This window comes from Echinops telfairi, unplaced genomic scaffold (genome assembly GCF_000313985.2).
Source record: "Echinops telfairi isolate 266 unplaced genomic scaffold, ASM31398v2 ScPeMD7_7;HRSCAF=31, whole genome shotgun sequence".
In the NCBI taxonomy this organism is placed as follows: domain Eukaryota; kingdom Metazoa; phylum Chordata; class Mammalia; order Afrosoricida; family Tenrecidae; genus Echinops; species Echinops telfairi.
In genome coordinates, this window is record NW_022103904.1 from 2791704 (window position 1) to 2814764 (window position 23061).

Genomic DNA, 23061 nt, shown 5'->3' on the forward strand with positions numbered 1-23061 from the left:
CCACATTCACCTTAGATGTGTTTTTATTCTGGGTCTTAGGTGCCTGATACCTAATCCCATTGACACCTCATGATCACACAGGCTGATGTGCTTCTTCCATGTGGGTTTTGTTGCTTCTGATCAAGATGGCTGCTTGTTTATCTTCCAGCCTTTAAGACCTCAGATGCTATATCTTTTGATAGCTGAGCACCATCAGTTTTCTTCACCACATTTTCTTATACACCCATTTTGTCTTCAGCAATCATGTTGTGAGCATCACAGAATGCCGGATTGTTAGAATAAAGTGTTCTTGTGTTAAGGGAGTACTTGAGTGGAGGCCCGATGTCCATCTGCAACCTTAATTCTTAACACATAGATATGAGTACATAGTTCTATTCCCTTTTCATTATTTCTTGGGGGGGTACAGGACAAGGGGAGGTGGGAGGAAGGAAGGGGGGAGGACCAACCCAGGGACAAGGGAACAATAAGTGAACTAAAATCAATGGAAGGAAGGTCGTAGGATGCCTGGTGGGGCTCGATTAAGGGCAATGTAGCAGCGAGGAATTACTAAACCCGAATGAAGGCCGAACATGATGTTTGGACAAGAGGGAAGTAAAAAAGGAAATAGAGGAAAGAACCAGGAGGCAAAGGACATTTTGAGAGGCCTAACTACAGGCATGAATTGTTCCCATCAGCATATAAAATTTCCCTTGCTATTTAAAAAAAAAATCCCTATTGATTATAACTTTCATTTCAGCTTCCACCTTATTTTCCTGAGCCATTGAAAGCAAAACCCCTTTAAAGAGTCATCTACACAAGAGCCTCTCAAACTATTAGTGGTGAAGGAAGAGTTTGTTAACAGTAGTACAACACGAAGCTTTGGAGGAAACTGAGGTCCATACAGAGGTTTATTTTTATAAGATTGACTGACCTGGAGCCAGAACTGGAAATCTAAGTTTCCTAGCGCCCTCCTGGTGCAGTGAGTATGCATTGGTCAGCAATTCTAACCACCAGCAGCTCCGAGGGAGAAAGATGGGGCTTTCCACTCTCTCAAAGAATGAGTCTCAAAACTCACAGGGTCAGTTCTACCCTGTCCTATAGGGTCATTATGAGTCAGAATTGCCTTGTTAGCAGTGACTTTTGAGTGGCCACTCTAGAATTCTTAACTGCCTCCTACAAAACTAGTTGCCATTGAATGATTTGAAGCTCACAGTGGCCCACATGTTTCCAAGCAGAGCTGCTCCCTAGGGTTTTCTTGCCTCTAATTGTTACAAATGTGATTTTCCAGGTATTTCTTCCATGGATCTCCCGGGTAAATTCAAATGGCCAACTTCCCAGTTAATAGCCTAGTGCAAACCACTCGCACCACCTTGGGGACCTGCTAAAGTTGTCCATTTAACCTTGATCCAAGTTACCACAGTGAGAGCCTCCAACTTCCCAACTTAATATGGACTACAACTCAACATAAATTCCTCAAAAATGAACCTGTCAGCAGCATAATGATAATGAAAAGATTGATGCTGTCAAAGAATTCATTTTACTGAAGTCCCCAACTAATGCCCAGGGAAGCAACAGTCAAGAAATCAAATGGTGTGTGGCACTGGGCAAGTCTGCTGTAAAGGTCTCTTTACAGTGGTAAAGAGAAAAGGTGTCACTGGTACTTTCAATGGCCTCATAGCCATGAGAAAATGCAGCAGCAAATAAGGATTTCTGACTGAGGGAAAACTGATGCCTGGAATGATGGTGTTGTTGAAGAATACTGAGTATACCATGGACTGTGCGAAATATGAACAAATCTATGTTGGAAAAGAAGTATAGCCAGCCTATTCCTTAGAGGGAGAAGACAAGAATTCTTCTCATGCTATCAGGAGGAACCAGTCCCGGGAGAAGGATATTGTGCTTGGTAAAGTAAAGGGTCCGTGCTAAATCATAAGACCCTCAATTAGAGGGATTGACAAGGTGGCTAAAGCAATGGGCTCAAACATATGAGTGCTTGTCAAGATGGTATAAGGGTCACTGTGATTTGGAATCGACTCAAGGACTCTAACAAGATATGATACATTTCATCATTAGCCCAGGTTATACAAAAAGAGTAAATTAACTAGCACCTCTCTCTCTCTCTCTCTCGCCTCTCTCTCATGCAAGTCATTCTCCTTACTCATTCTATGATAAAGCAACATGGAAATATGTAATTATAAAACTCAAAATAGCTCCTTTGGGGGAGAAATAAAGTAAGAAATGACTCACACTTCTAAAAATGCTCAGACCACAGCTGCAATCTGCTTTTGTGGCCAAAACCCTTGGGAAGGCAAATTAAGGGAAGCCACCTTGGGTGTGAGTGTATGCAGGGACCCAAAACTTGGCCCTGTGCACTGCAGCCAGCCAGAAAGGGGTCCCTGAGAGGTGCCTGTCAGTAAGATACACCATCAGTTGCCCTGTGTGGGGGAGGAGGGTGGTTCCCAGGCTGCAGCACGCATTCCAGGGCCCCTGGCTCTCTCCCAATCCCGTGGCTGGGTGTGCACGTCTGGAAGAAGGCATCTCGGGGAAGTGCCATTTGCTGCCCTCTCTGTATCCTCCCTAGATAGAGCCCTGCCCCAATCAGAGACCAAGTTCATCTTCCCTGTGAATTAGAAAAACAGATCCCAGCCAAGAGCTCTCAGGAAGCAGTTGGGGATGTAGTAAATTAGGAAGTTACACAGCTGTGTGTTCTGAAACATACCATTGAAAATAGATTCCTTTTCCCTCTTTGGTAATCATACTGCAGTGTTGATATTTTCAAATGCAAATGTAGACACAGTGGACCTTCTGGACCAACCTATCCCGGGGGCAGAAAGGGAGAGGGAGGCCCTTTTGTAAAAACCATTCTCACCAACTTCCGAAGAAAAAGGAATGGATGCTGTCTGGCAGAGCTGAGGGTAGAACACAAAGGTCATTCCAAAAAATTTTTTTAAAAAGGTAGTGATGTGCTGTCTGAAAAATATTTGGGGAACTGTCCCTGCAGCATATTGAAAATAACTACATTCAAATAACAAATATGTATTTGGGGCAAATTGAATGCAGAGCAAAGAAAGTCAATTAACTGCATATCTAATCCTGAGGAAGCTTACTATCCATAAGGAAGCGTTTCATTTTTTTAAAAAGTAAATAAAAGTAATAAGGTACACACAAGTAGTAGTGCACAAAGCCAAGAGCGAATAATCGAAAGCTGCCCCACACTAGTTATCCCCGCCTGACATGGGGGTCGATTCCTATGGCTCAGACGCAAGTCGGTCCCGGGTTATACTGAGTATCTCATGTTTCTTCTGATTGCCTTTTGTATGTGTCTTTAGAAATGCACTAGTTACTTGTCTGTGGGGTTGGGAATGTTAAGCATAAACGTACAGGTATATTTTAATACATAGATACAAAAAGTGCATGAAAAGACAATGATCCTAAGTGGCATCACTCAAAATCATCTATGTCGGGGGACCACCTGTGGTTCAGAGCATCTCATTTCTGAGTGACCTCGGGCTATGCAACTTGGCCCAGAGACTCAGTTTCCTCTTTTGTAAATGGAGATGTTATAAGACTTAACAAGTAACGCATGCACAGTGTTGCTCTCAATATACTGCCCTAAAAAGCATCTAAATACTAATCTCGAAAGTCTGAAAATCACAGCCCTGGTGTCGATTGTGACTGATAACAGCTTTACGGTTATATTACCATTGCCTTTATAAAAACGTCTTCCTAGCCATCTTCAAATCAGCAAGTGGCTCCTGATTGAAGTTCAAGTGCTCACGGCTGGGAGATCTGATTGGCATCTACTTCCTAATACTCATACTTCAGCAATCAGGTTAACATTCACATCCAGAGACCCCGGGTTGAGAAGTAAAAGGTACCTTTCAGCTCTCTGCCCTCCCTGCTGCTCCCTCAGCCGGGACAGCCGACACTGCAGGAAGCCACCAGGTCTCCTAGAAGTGTGTTACAAACTGTATCTCAGTATGAGTTTCCCCCAGCCCTAAATTGTATATTTTGCATGTTGTATTTTGGTTTTAACATGTTACAGGTTAGCATTTCACCAATATTTCAGTGTAGTGTGGTATTGATTTCTGTTGTTTTAATATCTTTCTTTGAGATCTGAATTCTTATTTTACCATCTATTTGAATCTGCAAGTATTCTCCAATTTCAAGTTGCCCTTCCACATTATTACTCTACTTGTACAACTTATTAGAACCTCTTAGCTCATAGACTGGCTCATCATCGTCCAGTGGATGGTTATACTGCGATAGAACGAAACATGGCCTGTGGGCCTAAGCTCTGGACTTAAAGAGATTAGAGTCTTTCTGGCAAGGGAGAAGGCTTTAATGTTTGATACTTTGGGAGTGCCGCCATCAGTAACAATAATATGGAAGTGATTTTACAGATGAGGGATGAGAATACCATCTAGGCACACAGCTTACTTCACCTACTGGGATCGCATCCCTTCTTTTATGTTCTTCTGGAGATTTGGAGACACTTCTCTTTACATCACAAACGAACACTCCCAGTTGCCATTTAGTCGATTTGGAATTATGGTGAGCCAGGCAGACTCCAGTTTCTCCAATCGCCACCACCTCACAAGTCTCCCACTCCGCAAGAGCTGACAACCGAACCATCTACAGGTAGTGGTTCTCTCCCGCGGACTAGCTCCCTCTCTGCGGCCAGGTTGCCCCTGCCATTGCAATTCTTGCTCACTCTTCAGTTCTTTCCTCTCAGATCTAGCTGGTGTTCTGCCCACTGCTCCACTACATTTGTTTGCAAGGTGTCTCTGTCTTACTGAGGATTCCATAAAGTTGGCTTCTCCGCACTAGTGCACGCTGCCTTCTCTGTCTCAATGGTCCGGCAGTGTTGGCCCCTTTGCCTCACTTCTGCATCACTGCTTTTGTTCTGCATCGTTGGTGTTTAATCAATTGGTGGTTGATCCAGTGCTTTAGACAGTTTTTGGCTGTTCAGAGATGCATGATGATCATCGGTATCCTTTCCACAAGTCTTGGTTGTGAAAGTTCTGGCTGAATATCAACAGGAGGCCACTTTATCTCATCCCTTAGCTCCATAGGATTTTCAATAACTGATGTTTCAAAAGACGTCACCAGGCCTTTTGTGGGATGGTTCTTGTGGACTCGAACCACCCATCTTTGAGTTAGCAGCCAAGGAGTTCTTAACCAAGAACTCCTACATAAAAAGCCGCAGGTCCTGAAACCTATAGTCCCTCATCCATGTAACCACTGGATTTTAGGTAAACCACAATCACAGGATTGTTACAGGACAGAGGGGGAAGAGCGTCGGTATAACTTTCATCCTAGGAAGGGCCTTAAGAGTAACACCACTCACCTGGTTTAAGTGGAGAGCCTTGCCCAGATCTCACTGAGCTTCCAGAGGTTGTAGGCCAGGCATTGGGTCCGCTTTTTGGATGCTTCGGCCTACAGAACCTGCACATATTCTACTCCAGCGGTTCTCAACCTGTGGGTCCTGACCCCTTTGGGGGTCGAACAACCCTTTCACAGGGGTCACCTGATTCATAACAGTAGCATAATCTCAGTTATGAAGTAGCAATGAAAACAATTTCATGATTGGGGGGTCACCACAACATGCGGAACTGTATTAAAGGGTCGTGGTGGGGCTTCTAACATCCATGATCTCTCTGAGAAACCAGGGCAGAGTCAGATCAGATCCCAAATAATGTCCTTTAATTTTAATATGGGTTCAAATATTGTTTTTAAAAATAATTTCTCTTTCTAGTCATAAAAAGTAATTTTGTTCATAAAAGTTTGAGTGGGTGTGTGTAGGGAGAGAGAACAAGGCAAGTATCTCAGAATGTTACTATGGTCAGTGAATCTGGGTAAAGGCATATATGGTCCTCTAAACTTCCTTGCAAATATTTGAATTTCCAATATTTTTTCATTGCTCTCCTTTACTCCTCTGTTTGTCTTAAAATCAAGCCTGTCTAACCAATTTGCACCTTCCTACTTTCCCAAATACCCCAAGCAGTAGGGTGAAGTTTCTACTACAACCCTCCTGTAGACTTGCAAAGTGCAGGGGTGATATACAAAACAGCAATTTGTAAAATACACTTAAAAAAAAAAAACCAATTTGTTGAAAAGCGCAACAAAGTGCAGATGCAGTTAGATTAAGATTTAACACTTTAACATTAGATCTCCCTTTTGATCTACTTTAAAATTTTCCTGATTTTCAATATTTTCTGCTTTCTTTGCTATTGAAGTTTTTATCTGTTTTACTTTGCTATTGTTATTTTAAAATGTTTTTCTGTGTATGAAATCCAGGATAGGCAAACTAGAGAGACAGTAACTGGATTTACAGTTCCTTGGGGGTGTGGCAGGGGAGATTGGGGGGAAATTGGGAGCTAACAACAATGACTACAAGAATGGAGAAAATGTTGTAAAACAGATTGTGATGACGATTGTACAACTCTTTCTTGATGTGACTGAACTACTGAATTATATAAGTGAATTATATGCTAATAAAACTTTGCTTTAACACTTGAGAAGATAGGAATGGAAGGAAAATTCCTCAAGCTATATATGAAAAAACAACAGCCAATCTGGTAGTCAATGGAGAAAAGACTAACACAATCCCACTGAAAAAGGGGACCAGACAAGGATGCCACTTGTCCCCACTCTTATTTAATATTGTGCTGGAGGTTTTAGCTAACAGCATAAGGCAAAGAAGAGACATCAAAGGTATTCGTCTAGGGAAGGAAGAGGTGAAACTATCGTTATCTGCAGATGATATGATTTTATATATGGAAAATCCCAAAAGTTCCACAAGGGGAGTACTGGAAGCAATAGAGGAATTTGGCAGGGTGGCAGGATACAAGATCAACAAACAGAAGTCCATCGGACTGTTATATACATCGGATAAGACCATAGAAGAGGAGATCAAAAAGGTGGTACCCTTCAAAATAGCCAAACAAAAATTGAAATATCTAGGGATATACCTGACTAAAAGAACAAAAGATCGATATGGGGAAAACTACAGAACACTTTTACACAAGAGTGACTTCAACAAATGGAAGAATACCCCATGCTTGTGGATTGGAAGACTCAATATAGTCGAGATGTCAGTTCTGCCAAAGGCACTATATTTAATACGATTAAATTTTAGTTATGTGGTAGAAAGCTACTCTTGTAAATTACATTAATTCTAACAGCCTTCTTGGTGGTTTTTCAGGGATTTCTAAATATCTAGGTTTATTGTTTACAATTGAAAACACACTGTTTTGGGTCCATGGACTCTACCTCTATGTCTCTGTGACTTCTATATCAAGATACTAATGGAGAATATCACCATCTATTTCAGTCCCAGCTTTTAATGGGAAAGTGGTTTTAGTGTCACTGTTTTAAATATGATGCTGGCATGTTGCTTTACAGTAGCTTTATGATGATGCTGTGCCATTGCAAAAACAGGAATGTGCTCTTCTCTGTAATCTTTTATAAATGGAATTAAGTATTCATAAATGCAAGGCGAGCATCACTTGAAACTAGCAGTGGGGTTTCACAGCTACCCTTGTTCATATAAAGAAGGCCTGGTGGCATGGGTTTAACATTTGGCTGCTGATATTTAGGCTCTTGGTTCAAATCCACCAGCTACTCCAAGGGAGAAAGATGAGGCTGTCTTAGAAACCCTACAGACTTGCTATGAGTCGACGGCAGTGAACTTGATCTTTTGTGATTTAATTCGCAGGAGATGGTAACTGGTCGACTTTCTATTATTGAGCTCCTCTTGCTTCCTTGAGACACATAAATTATTGAATGAAATTCAGGCTCTGCTCATAGAAAACACAAAAGATTTCAAAACCTGCATCTTGAAAAGACTCAAAATCCATTATGCCTTTTAATTTCTTGCTTTCCCCTTTCATTTATTTTTAAGCATCTGTATGCAGTTGTTTAAAGCCCTTTAAATTCTGCGATAAAGAAGGTCCCAAGGAAGGTACAGTGCCACTTTGGGGTACTTCCTGATGGAAAGAAAGAGAGGAGTCGTCAGAGCACTCCCCCAAACTTGCGACGTGACGGATCCAACGACCAACTTTTCTTCAGGGCAGAAGAGACAACAGTGGGAGGTCTGTGCTTTAAAACATGTTGCTATCTCTCTGTATCATGAGGCCAGGCAATCTCGTGAGGCCTACTAACCCATAAACCCATTCTGGCTGAGAGGGAACAGCAATGGATGCCAACCTTGGCACCTCACTTCAGAAAGAAGTGAGCCCTACACCAATTATGATAAGCATAAATGACGTCCCTTCATTCATAGCAGATACATTTGATATACTCTCTGGAAAATGTTCTCCCTCTCAACAATCGCTTCGGAGGAAGACACAAACATTACTGTGAGGGCGGCAGTATCTGCAGGGACGACCCGCACAGTACATGGCTCTGCTCTAGAAGCACCCTGGTTTCTCCGAGTCGGTGCCCACCCTCCTGCTCATGATTCCTGGCACCAACAGAGCATTTTTAAAATTGACAATCTGTAACCGACCTTGTGCATTTTAAATAAGATTCGCAGATATTTTGTAATTGTTTTATAATTTACAATTATTCGCAGAATAATTATACTGCTAGTAAGGAGCAGCACAGAGAACTATCTTGACAGACGCCCTTGTGTCCACTAAGCCTTTTACCCAAGGCTCTGGTTCCACGTGCAAGGATCTGACATTATTGCCCACTGTCTGGTAATAACAGCATGGGAAAAGCTGATATGGGCTTTTTAATTATGCTAAACAATCCCTACCATCTAATAGTTATATTCCTTCCGATGTAAAATATAATTTTAGTCCAAAGTAGACTTAGCTTTCGATTGCCAGGATTAGGGCTTGAACTCTTTTTTCCCTTTAAATTTAAGCTTGACAAAAGACAGCAGCCAACGGCACAGGGAGCCACCCTGGACCTTCTCTGGCTTCCCTACTGCCACAAGCAGGAGTCAGGCATGACTCCAGGCTCCATCCTTTCTTTCCCCAGCACTCTGCTTCTCTGCTGGGTTTGATCATTCATTGCAATGGCACACCGAGCCCACCAACAATACCCACAGTTATGGGGATTTCTTAGGGGGAGTTTATAGGTTACCACAAGTCGGGATCAGTAAGCAGTAAAGACAGAGTCATTGGGCTAAAGCAACACATCCCCTCAGCCAACAGCCCGGTCTCTCTCTGGTCCTCAGCCTCTCAGTCACATGGTCCCTTGGCCTCTGCCTTCCTGGACCAGGAAACCCACCTGTCACTCTGCCTCATGGTCCCAGAGTCTGGACACTGCTTCTCTTGCTCTGTGCCACAGTCTCTGGTCTTAGCCTTTGACACTTCAGACAGAGATTTGGGACATGCTCTTCCCAAGGTCCTGGGTTTGTCTCTCTCTTCTAGCTTCAAAGATGGCTCATCCTGATAGTCAGCAGGTTGTGGTCATGAGAACTGACCCACCTCCTTTATTAGCTTTACACATGCCCTATTTGCATAGCCCCACCCAATCATATGGCGGGAGTTACAGGGACTTGGGTAGAAGAGCCACATGAGCAAATGCACCTCTGACATGAAAACTGGAAGCATTGTCAAGGTCGGAGAGTCTCCCCTTTACGCGGAGCACGGAGCCTGCTTAAATTAAGGAGGGAAAGGCCCTTAGGAGGTTTAATTGTCAAAAGCTCATTTCTGGTGCTTTCTTTAGCCAAAACGTTCTGACGAAGAATGAACGTGAAGAATGGTGCTTCTCAAATGTGTGCAACACCACTGTCCCAGAGTTAAGTGTCTATGCTAATTGCTGCCGCACACGGAAGAGTCCTTCAGACGGCTTCACCTGTGTTATTGTCACTTGCTAACGTAGCGGTGTCTGGGTGATGGATTATACAAAGCACTCCACTCAGCACCACCAGTGTGGTATATAACACATTTTGCCACTGGAAGATGAGGAAATGGTGATTTCCGTAGGGTATAAGGCAGGTTTCTGTTGTACCTTGTTAAACATTTCCCATCGTTATGACATTTTAGTTAAATTGTACAAGGACAAAGAGGGGAAGCTGGCAGAACAGGAGGGTTTCGATCACAAACAAAAAGCCTCCTGCCTTTCAGCACACATCGTAGAACAGCCACATCAGAAAACATAACTGAGAAAGGGTAAATATGCATTTTGCTAAAGAAAAGCAAGGCAGAGGAGCCATGGTATTTCAGGCATAAAATAGGAAATACCACCAAATTTTTATTTCTATCTCCTCCCTTGAACTATAAGCTGATATATCCTCATGGAAGAGGAAGCAGATTATCACTATCCCAAGGTTAGGAAACTGAGGGTCCTTGAACTTTGGGTGGGTTCAACCTATTGCTCTGAGAATGTCCAAGAAACAGCAACCTAGGACCAACACATATTTCCTGTGTTCAGGGTCTTTCTGCTGTTATGTGACATGTGTTATTCTACCATGCATGGTTTGGACTTTGTAATGAGGGTGTCTGCTAGTGCTATATCTTCAATGCACAAGACATGTGTAACCAGGGTTTGCTCACCACATTTTGAAGATAGACGAGTTAACAATTCATGTATTGGGCACCTAATAAGAAGTGCCACACATATGTAAAAATCCTTTTGTCAACAGTGCTTCACTATTAACTAAAATAGAATTACCTTAAGCCCCATGGGGATGATTTATGCCATACTACAATGAAATGACAATGTGATCTCTAACAGTGAACTAGGAACTTAAAGAACCTATAGTTATATGAATGGAACGTAAGCTCTCACTTGATAGAAGCCCTAATATAAGAACAATTAGCTTTAATGACATGTCCCTGCCCGGTACTTGCTCTCATGAGGAGATCACTGAAGACATGAGGAGTGCCACAGCAAAGTGTGGCGAAGACATCGTTGCCACAGCAAAGTGTGGAGAAGACATTGTTGCCACAGCAAAGTGTGGAGAAGACATCGTTGGTGCCCAGCTACTGTGAAAAGCAGCGTTTGGAGTCTTAAAAGGCTTGTCTCAACACACGCATTTATCTAACTGAGGAGTCGGGTGAGGCCACATGGTAAAAGAAAACCAGCCTGTGTGATCCAAGGATTATAAATCATAAGATCCAAACTCAGGGGAGGGAACAATACTAGTGCCTATATTCAGAAAAGCTGGTTTGTGAAAAGCTATGGATGACAGGGGTATCCTAAAATCCATTTGCAGGGTCGCTATGTTGATTGAATCCCTAGTGAATCCCTAATGATCATAAGACTAGGAACTATAACAGCCCTAATATCAGACAAAGAGTAATATGAGGTAGATTTTAGCAGTTGTACTTAGGCTGGAAGGTAACACCTCATAATTTGATCTCCCTATGAACCCAACATGATTTTTTCCCTAAATTTTTAATATTCTCTGCTTTCTCTTAAATTGAAGTCCTTCTCTGTTTTATTTGGTCATTGCTTCTGGGTCCTTATTTGTTGTTTATTTCCCTTGTTATGTTTGTTTATCTGTATAGGGAAACTGGAATGGATAGATGTATAGATTGGTGACTTTCTGGGGGCATGGAAGGGGAGGGAGGGGGGAAATGGGGAGTCAACATCAATGGGTACAAGAAGTTAAGAAAAGGTTCCAAAGCTGATTCTGGTAATAATTGCACAACTCTTCTTGATATGATTGAACGATTGAATTTTATCATATGTTCATTATAGCTCAATAAAATAAATTAGTAGTTTAAAAAAAATCTTGATTTCCTTTTTTTCTACAATCTTTGATATTACTAAGGCACCATGGTGGTATAGTAGTTAAGTGCCTGGATGCTAACCAAAAGGGTCAGGGGGCCAAACCCAACCACTACTGAGAATCAAGACACAATAGTCTACTCCTGTACAGATTATAGCCTTGGGAACCCTGTGCTGTTCTGTAGGGCTATTATGAATCAGCAACTGATTACAATGGGCTTTGGTATTGCTACATTAAAAAAAATTATATTAGCAGCTTTCCCCAATTACCAATAAAAACTAAGTGACTGAGGGTTATAATTCAAATTTTAATTTGCTATAGTCTGCAATGAGGAAAGTGCAGAAAAAGACTTTTCCAAGTAAAGGCACAGAACTCATGGCTTCAAGTAGTTATTTCACATGATGTAACCCACAGCCATGGAGCCCATTCTGACTCAGCAAGCCTAGATAGGGAGAGCACAACTACTCCATAGGGCTTCTGAGACTGTCAGTCTTTACTGAAGCAGACAGCTCCACTCCTGTGGAGCAGCTGGTGGGTTTGAACCACTAACCTTATGGCTAACAGCCCAATGGTTAATCCACGGTGCCAACAGGTTTCCTTGCATAACTAACAGAACCTCGTCCTGCCTGAGATCAAATACTTTAGAGCACCGGTTCTCAACCTATGGGTCGCGACCCCTTTGGGGTGGGGGGTCAAACGACCCTTTCACAGGAGTCACCTAAGACCATTGGAAAACACATAAATATTTCACAATATATAATTACATATTATCTTGTGATTAATCACTATGCTTTAAATTTAATTATGTTCAATTTTTAACAACGAAAATACATCCTGCATATCAGATATTTACATTAGGATTCATAACAGTAGCAAAATAACAGTTATGAAGTAGCAAAGAAAATAATTTTATGGTAGGGGGTCACCACCACATAAGGAACTGTATTAAAGGCTTGTGGCATTAGGAAGGTTGAGAACCACTGCTTTAGAGGAACGTCATTCCACTGGTAGCCCAGGGAACAGGAAATGGTTGGCCTGGCCTTCAGAATGTCCCATTTACCCCCTCTCAATGTTCGGTGCAGACACATGTGTACAGCACACAAAGTCATGAGTCCAATTTGCTGATAGTCAACATTTCCAAACACCTACATGGGGCACACCAGAAGAAACATCTTTCCATCATTCTCCATCACCTGACTCTAATGGCCATTTTGCCAGCTACCTGAGGACACATTTTATAGACTAAGGACTGCTGAACAGAGTGAGAGAAAGGTGCATATGCTCTTTTCTGAGGACATCCTGATGAACAGAATCCACCAACCTTAGGAGCTCTGGTGGCGTAGTGGTTGTGCATTGAGCTGTCAACCACGGGTCAGTAGTTCGAAACCACCAGCGGCTCCAGGGGAAGAAGAGGCTTTTACTTCCTAAAGACTTACCCTCTTGGACACCCACAGGGACAGTTCTACCCTATGCGATAGGGTCACTATGAGTCAGAATCGACTGGTTGGCAGGGAGTTTTGTTTTGAGATGACCTAGGCAATTCTGGACTTACAACATTCAGAGACTGTTTAGGCCATTTTGAGAGCAGTTTCTATTCCTTGTAGCTGAAAGGATGCTACTCACTGTATTATCAGGACGCTGGCTGGGACACAAGAGCTTGCCTCCCCTTTGTCTGACCCTGGAAATGATCACAGTCACATGTCCTTTTCGCTTCCAGGAAACAAACCACCAGCTCCAGAGTCTTATGGCCATGGCTTGGAATTTCTTCTTCCAATTAAAACCATCCTGGTGGTTTCTGAACTCCGCTCCACTCCTTATGATTGGATCCTGGCTTACAGTGCCTGCACTTTTCAAGAGTTTTCCCCATCTTACCATTCCCATGCCTGCCTGGTCTTTGTTCTTCTCATCATTGTCGTTCCACATACTCTCCTATCTCCTCTACGCTGCCATACCTCCCCCCTTCCTCAATCCTGCCCCATGACCAGAAAGAACCCATCATTGCCGGTTAGCTTGGACTGGGACACTGCAAATGGCAGAATGCTTTATAATCATTTGTTGATGCAAGGCACTCTCCAGTTAAAATATGAGCTTCTGAAGAAAGAAGAATGTAATCTAACTCTAAATGAATGAATGAGATCTAGAACTAAGAAAACTACTCTAGGTAGTGTGATGGTTAAAGCATTTAACTGCCATCCACAAGGTCGGTGGTTCCATTGCACCGGCTTCTCCCTGTGAGACACATCAGTTTGCTTCCATGCTGTTTTTAACCTTGGAAACTCAAAAGGGCTTTTACGATGTCCCGCAGTGTTGCTTTAGGTCCAAATTGACTCAATTGCAGTGGGTTATACCTGACTTTGGAATATACCTGTGTAGGTCATTACAAATCACTTCTCAACAATATTTAGTATTTGCTTCTTTGACCGGAACTATAATCACAAGAATAACAGCTACCATTTCTGAGCTCATTTTAGCAGAGTATCTTCCAACGGGGGAGCCCTGGTGGCATAGTGGTTATGTGTTTGCGCCGCGAACTGCAAGGTCAGCGATTGGAAACCACCAGCTGCTCCTCTAGAGAAAGACTGGGCTTTCTACTCCCATAAAGAGAGATAGTCTCAGAAACTCAGAGAGACAGTTCTACCCTGTCCCACAGGGTCGGGATCTACAGATATATCTGTGTTCCACCTCCCTTCTTTCCTTTGCTCACCTTTGTGAGACTGGATCCTTCCATTCCTTCCATCTTTTCCTCTAGCTGGGCCTGCTAATTACACAGCCTGTGGAGATTCGAGACCCAAGTCGGACCCATAAGTATTCTTCCTTGGGAATATAAGAATTAACATTAAAGGAAAACAAGTGCCTTGCTCAAGAGAGCCCCTCGTCCTAAAGAAAAACTGATCGGAATTAAACAAAATGAATGAACACACAGATTTAAAAGATGACTGTAGTCAACATACAGAGAGTAGAAAGCATAGGGACATTTTTCCAGATGTTGGCTCCAGCTATCGCTGAGGTCCGCACCATCACCACCACCCCCACCTGCTTGCAGTGTTCCCACAGAAGGAGTGATTCTGTGACACGGAGGCAGAGAGAGAGAGATTTACCTGAAGCAGCATCATGATCTCATTAAGGTAAAGTCCATCTCCGTTTCATGGAGAAGGACCCAAGAAGCTCAGCAGAGGGAGGCACATACCCAAGCTGAGCTATCATTCAGACCCGGGCCAACCACTGTTGCTCTCCTGCCTCATTTCCACTGTTCTTTCTTGGGTGCCCTTGAGCTCAGTGACCTTGAAACATTACACAGGAAGTAGAATTCTCTCCTTCCTAATTAATAAACATAAATGCTAGTGATCTTGGGTTAGCTCCTGGAAGTGTTCTAATTTTAAGACATGTCAAACTTCAGTAACTTTAATAAAAGTTTATAGAATTAAATGTGCTCTGAGAACATGAATAAACATTATTATAGACTGCACTATGACAAATAACAGGGGCACTTTCACATAATTGAGAAGCAAAAATAATAATCATTTTTAGGAGAACAAAGCAACCGAAAAGTACTGTACATAAATATTGAATACCTGTGATTGCGATGAACATTAATATGTTTTCTTTAGACACAAATGTAATGGGCATTTAAAAAGTGAGTTTTCTCAAGATATCCTAAATTAAAATCAAAAGACAAACAACTCCCAGAAAATAGAATCTTTATTTCTATATATCTCCTTTGTTTCCCAAACAATTAGAATTTTAATTGGATGTTTCGCTGGAGCCAGGACTAGCCTGTAGAAATAAAAGTCACCAGGTTGGGGGTTCATTATTCACAAATCGGAGAAATGTTCAGAACTATGAACTTAGGCAATGAGGAAAGCAGGCAGCACATGCAGACCAAAGGAAGATGAATTTGTGTAAGAAACTAATTTTCCTCAGAAGAAAAATAGATATCTCCTTCAACATAAGGGTGCATTCCGATTTGTTTTTCATATTAGTAACTTATTTAATATGGCAACGGGCAACAAGCAATCCATTAAAAAGCAATTTTCTTCTTACCGCGGGGTGTTTTATCATTTGATGCCTAGCACTCAATCAGAACGTAGTAAGTCGTTAATATTTTATAAGCAGAAACAGCTCACTCGAGCATGTAGACTTCAGAAACGTGAAACCCTTTCGTGAGCCTTGCAACATTTCCAGAAAGGCCTTTGCAGATGACGGCCCTCGAAAGAGACCCAAGCTTAAAACTTAAAGCTATCTAGGCATTGAGAAACATCTGCTTTAGAACACACAACAAGCCTGCTTCTGAACAACAGAATGCCTCCCAACTACTAGAAAAACATTGGGGGTTAGGATCGGTCCTGCCCCGACTGAAAGAGAATCTCCCAGTGTGAAGGGCCATTTTCAGTTCATCGTTATTCTCTCATGGCCCCTGGCACTTCATAATTAAGCAGAAGACATTTTCCTTGAGAAAATGAATAAATGCATGGTCATGTGGAAACTGCACTGAGCGCATCAGATGCAGCGGTCCAAGTCTAGCTCAGCTTCTGGAGAGCAGGCTTGGCCAGACAGACAGCCCGTTAGGGCAGGGTGGTGAGTGCCATCTCTCTACTACCAAGTGCATTCTGGGCTCTTGTACACCCCCAGAGCAGCAGTTGGGGTGTTCTCAGCTTCAGACTAGACAGTAGGCATAGCCATTTCCCTTCCCCGTACTCTCCAATGTCAGTCCATCAGGATGAGATGCCATCTTAGTCCTCCGTTTCAGTTCTTCAAAAAACCAGGAAGCCGGCTCTGAGCACCCAAGAGCTAGGACCCCATTCTGCACCCACTCACCCCAAGCACCAGGCTAACACTCAGCTCATGAGGACAGACCGGTCAGGCTCCTGTACCGTGCCTCCCCTCCACGCACCCCATGGGTCCCCCACGGACACCTGATCAAAAATCCGAATGCATTGCTCTCAGTCAATTCTGACTCGTGTGTTTCAAAGTACCACGGTGCCACAGGGATTTCCGTGCCTGTGACATTTCAGAAGCAAATTGATCATTGGGTTTCTTCCTAAGCACCTCTGAGTGGACTTGAACCTACATCTCTTTGGTTAGTATTTCAGTGTTGAGGAGGGAAGTAGATACTTGCCCACTGGGTAGAGGGAGAGCAGCATACCGAGTACGGCATGCCATACCACAGCAGAGTGTACCCTCGGTGGCCACACCAAAGTGTGCACTGGGGCAGAAGAACGTGGAGGTGGCAAGGAAAGGGCAATCTAAGGCCATCATTTGGTCCCCCAAAACGCCAGTCCACTGTTGCCGTTGGTGCATGCCACTGAGCCCGTTTTGAACCCACAGTGACCTTGTTTGACAGATTAGAACTGCCTCATATGTTTTTCTAGACGATATTCTTTTCCCAACCAGCAGGTCTTTCTTCTGTAGGACCACAGTGCGGGGAGGGGGAGAGGGGAGGAATCAAATTGCCAACTGCAGCACCACCAGGGCCCCGTTGACAGCCGAGTAGAACACAGTTCTCCAGTGCCTAAAAGTTGTAGGGTGCTGCAATGTGTTTTCACGAGAGACACCTGCAATTTCCCCCACACAATGAAAATCAACAAGAAATGGCCACAGTCATCAGGCTCAAGAATTCAATAGGATTGGTTTGATTCCAGAGTTACATCTTTAGGTTAAATAAACTGCAGGGAATACTTTAGCTAGAACTCTCAATAAGTTAATCTAAGGAGAAAGAAGGCAGAGTAAGTGACAGGAGGGTCCGGGTAAGCTGGCATCCTGAAATGCGGTGGTCCTCCAACCAGGGGAATCCTATTTGGAAAATAGCCAAACGACTTGACTGTTTACCCAGAAGGTTAGAGGCACCTCAGAAGAAATGCCTGGCAGTTATTTACACACATGCACACACACACAATCAGAGACTGAAAACTCACATGGATCACTGTTCTACTCAGACATGCATGGGGTTACCATGAGTCAGAACTGATGGGAACTGGTGAAAAACCGATTGGCACAGGAATCTCCCAGGTTAGGTTGCTACTGGGGGTGGGTGAAGTCTTAATTCAAGTTTATGTTTTTCTGCAAATAAAGCACCAAGGTAAATAATGTGCACATGGATATAACAAGCTACTGGGACAAGATGCATGGCTTACAAATAAACATATAATGGGCACATTATTTGCATTAAAATACACTGATGCCTTACTTCCTCAAAATGGCCCCTTGACCCACACAGGAGGATGATAAGCTCTGCTCATCCTGGGACAGATCTCTCAAAGTCTGAATTTAGTCCCCCCTTACTTAAGTTTCCATGTTCTCGTTTACCTCAGCAGAAGCTGTATTCAGCTCCACTCTGTACGCAAAACAAAACCCCCTTTTCTAACTTAGCCATTGGAGTCCTTCTATTGAATCAGTTCAAGCCACTATTTTAAGCTTTCAAGCCAGTGACGGAATATGCTTTCACAATAGTGCCAAACATTCCAACAGTTCCAGTTTAAATAGGCCCTCGTCTCTCGTGCTCACACTAGCAAGCCAACGCTGAAACGCTGGTCGGTTCCTGCATCACAGAAGTTAGAGAGAAGGGATAGTGGCTACCTCTCAGGCAGCCTCAATGTTGCTGTCCATGGCCAAAACCTCACTGCCATCGAGTCCGTTCTGACTCATGGCAGACTAGAACTCCGGGAGGTTTCTGGGATTGAACTGCTTTATGGAAGTAGAAAGAGTCATCTTCTGCAAAGTAGCTGGTGCTTTCGAACTGCTGACCTTGTGGTCTGCAACACAAAATGTGGTCCACTCTACCACTAGTCGACTCCTGACATCAGAGTAAGGATTGATTAACCTTAACATGTTGAGACTCAAATGATACCAGTGAGTCAAAGGCCAAAAGGAGAGCTTGCTCTATAGCCTCCTAAAATTTATAAGAAAGAAAAAGCACAAGAAGCATTTCACTGGCCATATTTATATCAACTACCCATTTTCTTTAGAAATTCCTTCTTTATGAGAGAAAGCATGCCACAAAACTGAAATGCTGGAAGCAAGAGAACCTCATTAGGGTGTTCTTTTTTTTTTTCCTGTATAAACTGTTTCAAATAAAGAGAAAATAAAAATAAAAAGGGCTAGTAGTACATTATAAGCTGGAATTTTAAAAAAGAATGTGTAGTTCTTTTTTCCCTAATTCAATGGAAGTCTGCTGTAATAGATACTTATTTTCATCACATTTAAAATTCAGAGGTAGGTAATACCTGCATATTTTTCCATTCCCATAGATTTTAATAGTACTTATTCCTGCAGCAGACAAGCAGAAACACACACACACACACACACTTGAGAACTTGAGCCAAAGAGTGTTTCACTGCACTGTGAAGACGTTCAAACACCTTGGGAATTCTTGGGTGCTGGTTAGCATACAACCTTAGAAAATGGGTCACCAGCAAGCTTCACACACACATGGGGAACAAGTGTACTTACGCAGCTCGCCCACTTTCAGGATCTCACACAGCATCTTGGTTAGCTCAATACTGCTGCGGCCAAAGGGACATTCGTGCTTGTCTTCTCGGCTGCTGTTCTCAAGCACAATCTGCAGCGGAAGAGAGTGTAGAAGGGAGGTTAGAGAAGGGATTCAGGTTTAGAAAACTTCAAGCCCATCAGCTACATTGAAGAATGACAGGCACTGAATAAGGATGCTCAAAGACGAATCGAGGTATTTGAATTATAGTGCTGGTGGCAAATATTGACAATACCATGGACGGCCAAAAGAACAGACAAATCTGTCTTAGAAGAAGTCCAGCCAACATGCTCCTTAGAGGCAAGGATGGCAGAACATTGTCTCACGTACTTTGGACATGTTGTTATGAGAGATCCTGGAGAAAGACCTCCTACTTGGTAGAGTAGAGAGGCAGTGAAAAAGAAGGCTCTCAACAAGATGGCATGACAGTGGCTTTACCAATGGGCTCAAACACAAGAACAACTGTGAGGATGACTCGTGACTAGACAATGTTTCCCTCTGTTGTACATGGGTCACTTAGGGTCTGATCAACTCAATAGCAACTGACAAATTCACAACAACATCAGCAAGAGAATATTCTGCTTGATTATACCTATTTCCCAGAATTATAAATGGAGAATTTTTGTTTTTGTTTTGTAAATAGTGCAATAAAGGCTTTTCATTGAAATGATAACACAACTGCTTCTCTACCCAGCCATATCTTTCGTCACTTCTCTCGGGTAGAAATTTCTTGCAGGAATTTTCATGTTCTTCCACAGTTTCCCTCCGTGGTGTCCACACATTGGCCCACTCCAGGTGAGCAGGTGACAAAAACTGAGACTTCACATTCCCAGGTGGGGCTTGGCAAACCATGCTGAGCATGCCCGTGCATGTGGGTACAGGAGCTGGCTGGGCATTGTCTGCAAAAAAGCACCAGGAGGCCAACGTGTAAAGGAAGACAGAGGAGGGAGACTGTGAGGGCTCCGAGAGCATTTGCACCTCGTTTCCTCTCCTTCCGGAGGCATGGCTTCTCCTCCGTCCTTGTGGTTTGATTGGTCAACCCTTCCGATACAAATCCTTGTAGCCATTCTAAGAGTCCTTACTTTTCTTAAGTTTATCTGAGATGTTCCTATTATTCCCATCTAAGTGAGCCCGTCCACACCTAAGTTAAAAGTAGACAAAACAATGAACACCTCTTTTAAAACTGGGAGCACTGATGGTGCAGGGGTAATGTGTTGGGCTGCTAACTTCAAGGAACTCACAGGGGAGGCTCTCCCCTGTCTTACAGAGTCACTATGAGTCAGCACGGACTCTTTGGCAATGAGCTTGGAGCTATTATTTGCTAGGGAGATGGTTGGGCCTGGTGATAAGATGAAGATGAGGTAAACAAGGAGCTTGGATTTCACAAAGCAATCACTCCACTTGAATTAGACACACAATCAAAAGAAATAGTTCTAGCTAAGAAAATCTTGGGAAAGGCAAATTTAGATAATATGATAGCCAAGAAAGGTTCTTAGAGAACTGAGGATGAGAAAGAGCTTGCCTTGTCTTGTCAGGGAATGAGGAGAGAACCATGATTAAAATCAACTCAAAAGCAATCCCCTACCCCACCAAGGCACATGTCCTGAGTTGTCTTTTTTCTTGGAGAAAATGGAATGTAAACTCCAACTAAATCCCACTTTCTGTGGGGTTGGGTAAGCCATTGCTGGGGGGCCTTGAGAGATGTATTTCACCAGTCTGTCTGAACATGAACAGTCTCATTAGATGCAACACAAATCACTCTTTTAAAGGGAGACCGTCCTGCTTGAGCAGTGCAAACCGATACTTGACTACAAACCGGAAGGTTGGCAGCTCAGATACAGTTAAATTCCAGCCAGAGGTGCCACAGAAGAAAGGACTGGTGATTACTTCTAACAGGTCACAGCCCTGAAAACTCAATGGGACATGATTCAAGAGGAAAACACACACACACACACACACACACACTACCATGAGATGGACTGACAACTCATTTGATTTCCCACCCCTGACTCTATCAGGGAATTCCAGTTCAGGACACCGGAAGGGGAGACCATCTAAATTCTTATCAGCTGAAGAATATTTAATTCTATTTTTAAAGAAAAGTTATTTGAGCCAGCCTTCAACTATCAACTTATGCCTTCAAGTCATAGTAAGCCTCAATAACAAAGCAGATCCGCTCCATGGGGGTTCGGACTTGGTAAATCCTTATGGAAGGAAGCAGGCAGCTTCATCTTTCTTGCAAGGAGGGCTGGTGAGTTCAAAGCACAGACTTTTTGGTCAGCAGTCCAGTATTGAATCTACTGTGCCACCAGGGCACCTTGAGACGCCTGAGAAAGGGCAGATACTAATGTCCTCATGGTGAGAAAGAATGGAGAAAATCTAAGCACAAAGAAGACGTAACATACATAAAAGACAGGAGATAAGTAGTTTTCAACCAACTCCCAGTGAGCACATTTCAGTGCATCTCACATTAACATACTATTAACATTTCATGAGTACATTAATATTTAATGATGGTGTGATCTGCATACACCCTAGGTAGAATTACTGCAGCCAATAAATGTTTGGGAAACATTTTCAAGGCACAGTATATTAGAAGGCACTAAATTAAATAGCAATTTAAGGAATCAATATGTAAATCAGCTTGGAGAAACCCTTGTTTCTCTTCGCTCACTCACCATCTATCTTCCCTTATTTACCTGAAGGAAAATAAGGCCTCTTGACCAAAATGAGACAGACAAATCTTTACAGTCCCCTGAGTAAGTTGTAAGGTCAAGATTCTGTAGCTAAACCTTATTAGAAACTATAGCTGTTATTACCTAGAGATTACTACAATAAGAGTTCATTCTTAAATTAGACATATTTATATGTGTGTTTTAATTAAGACATCAGTAACTCCATAGTCATTTTCAAGGTCATGGTAAATAACCATACACACCGAGACATTGAAAATTTTCATTTGGAAATACCAAGATTTTTTTCCCACCCTATTCTTCAGTTTCAAGCTCAGACCAGAACGAACACCAAATGGATGAGCTACTAACACTCGCTAAGAATGTTATAAGAAAGTCTTCTTATGACTTCGTATGACTCATCTTAGAACATCATAGTCCCAAAGAAGCTGCAATCCTCTGCGTGTTTTATCAAATAAGAACACGCTACACGCGTGCAAGATAAAGCATAAAATGTTATATAGTTTACAAAGCGTATGATATGTGCTACAAGTCCATATGGTTTAGAAGGCAGGCTTTACAATGAATATTTTAAGAATGCTAAATGAAGAGGAGTGACATTCTGAAGGATGAGAACAAACCTATGTCAGTCCTGGGATTCAAAGTGCAAGGTCTTTGCTCCCCACATTTCTCGTGCCCCTTCCACCTTACACATCGCCTTCATAGGCACATTGCCATTAAAGTCAACAGAGTCCTACGTCTCATGAGACAAAGGGAACGTTTCCTTTATCTCACTGAAGTGGGTTTCTTAAATCTTCCTCCTCCAAGACAAAGGTATTGGAGTCTCTCTCCTCTCATTTAGACCTGAAGGTCAGTACCAATTCCTCAGGTTGAGGAGATCAAACCTGATTGTGCCGCATCTTTGCAGACTTTATTTCTTTCATTTCTTGGGCTCCCTTGGAATGTTTCATGTATCTTCTTGTTTTTCTCAAACCTTGCTGATGAGGAGGCATTTGGCTTGGGCATTGTTCGTGTGATGCCGGCCACACTCATGTATCCTTCTCTGATGTCTGAGATCACCCTTGCTTGATCTCGTAGTTTCAAGATCCTGCAGCAGACTTATTTGCAGCTTTGTGGTTATCCGGGACCCATTTCCCTTTCTCTCCCCTCGGCTGGTGCGTGTGCATCCTGTAGCCCAGCCCTGAGATGAAGCTTGAGGGGTTCTCTCATTC

General features: G+C 42.8%; 1 protein-coding gene across 2 annotated transcripts in view; it reads right to left on the minus strand.

Moving 5' to 3' along the window:
• Positions 1 to 23061, minus strand: part of ELMO1 (engulfment and cell motility 1) — a 694298-nt gene that overhangs the window by 280206 nt on the left and 391031 nt on the right. For both annotated transcript variants that reach the window (XM_045286360.1, XM_004708022.2), the window contains one exon: positions 19121 to 19229. In XM_045286360.1, the coding sequence (XP_045142295.1) occupies positions 19121 to 19229 (109 nt within the window). The remainder of the gene's footprint in view (positions 1 to 19120; positions 19230 to 23061) is intronic.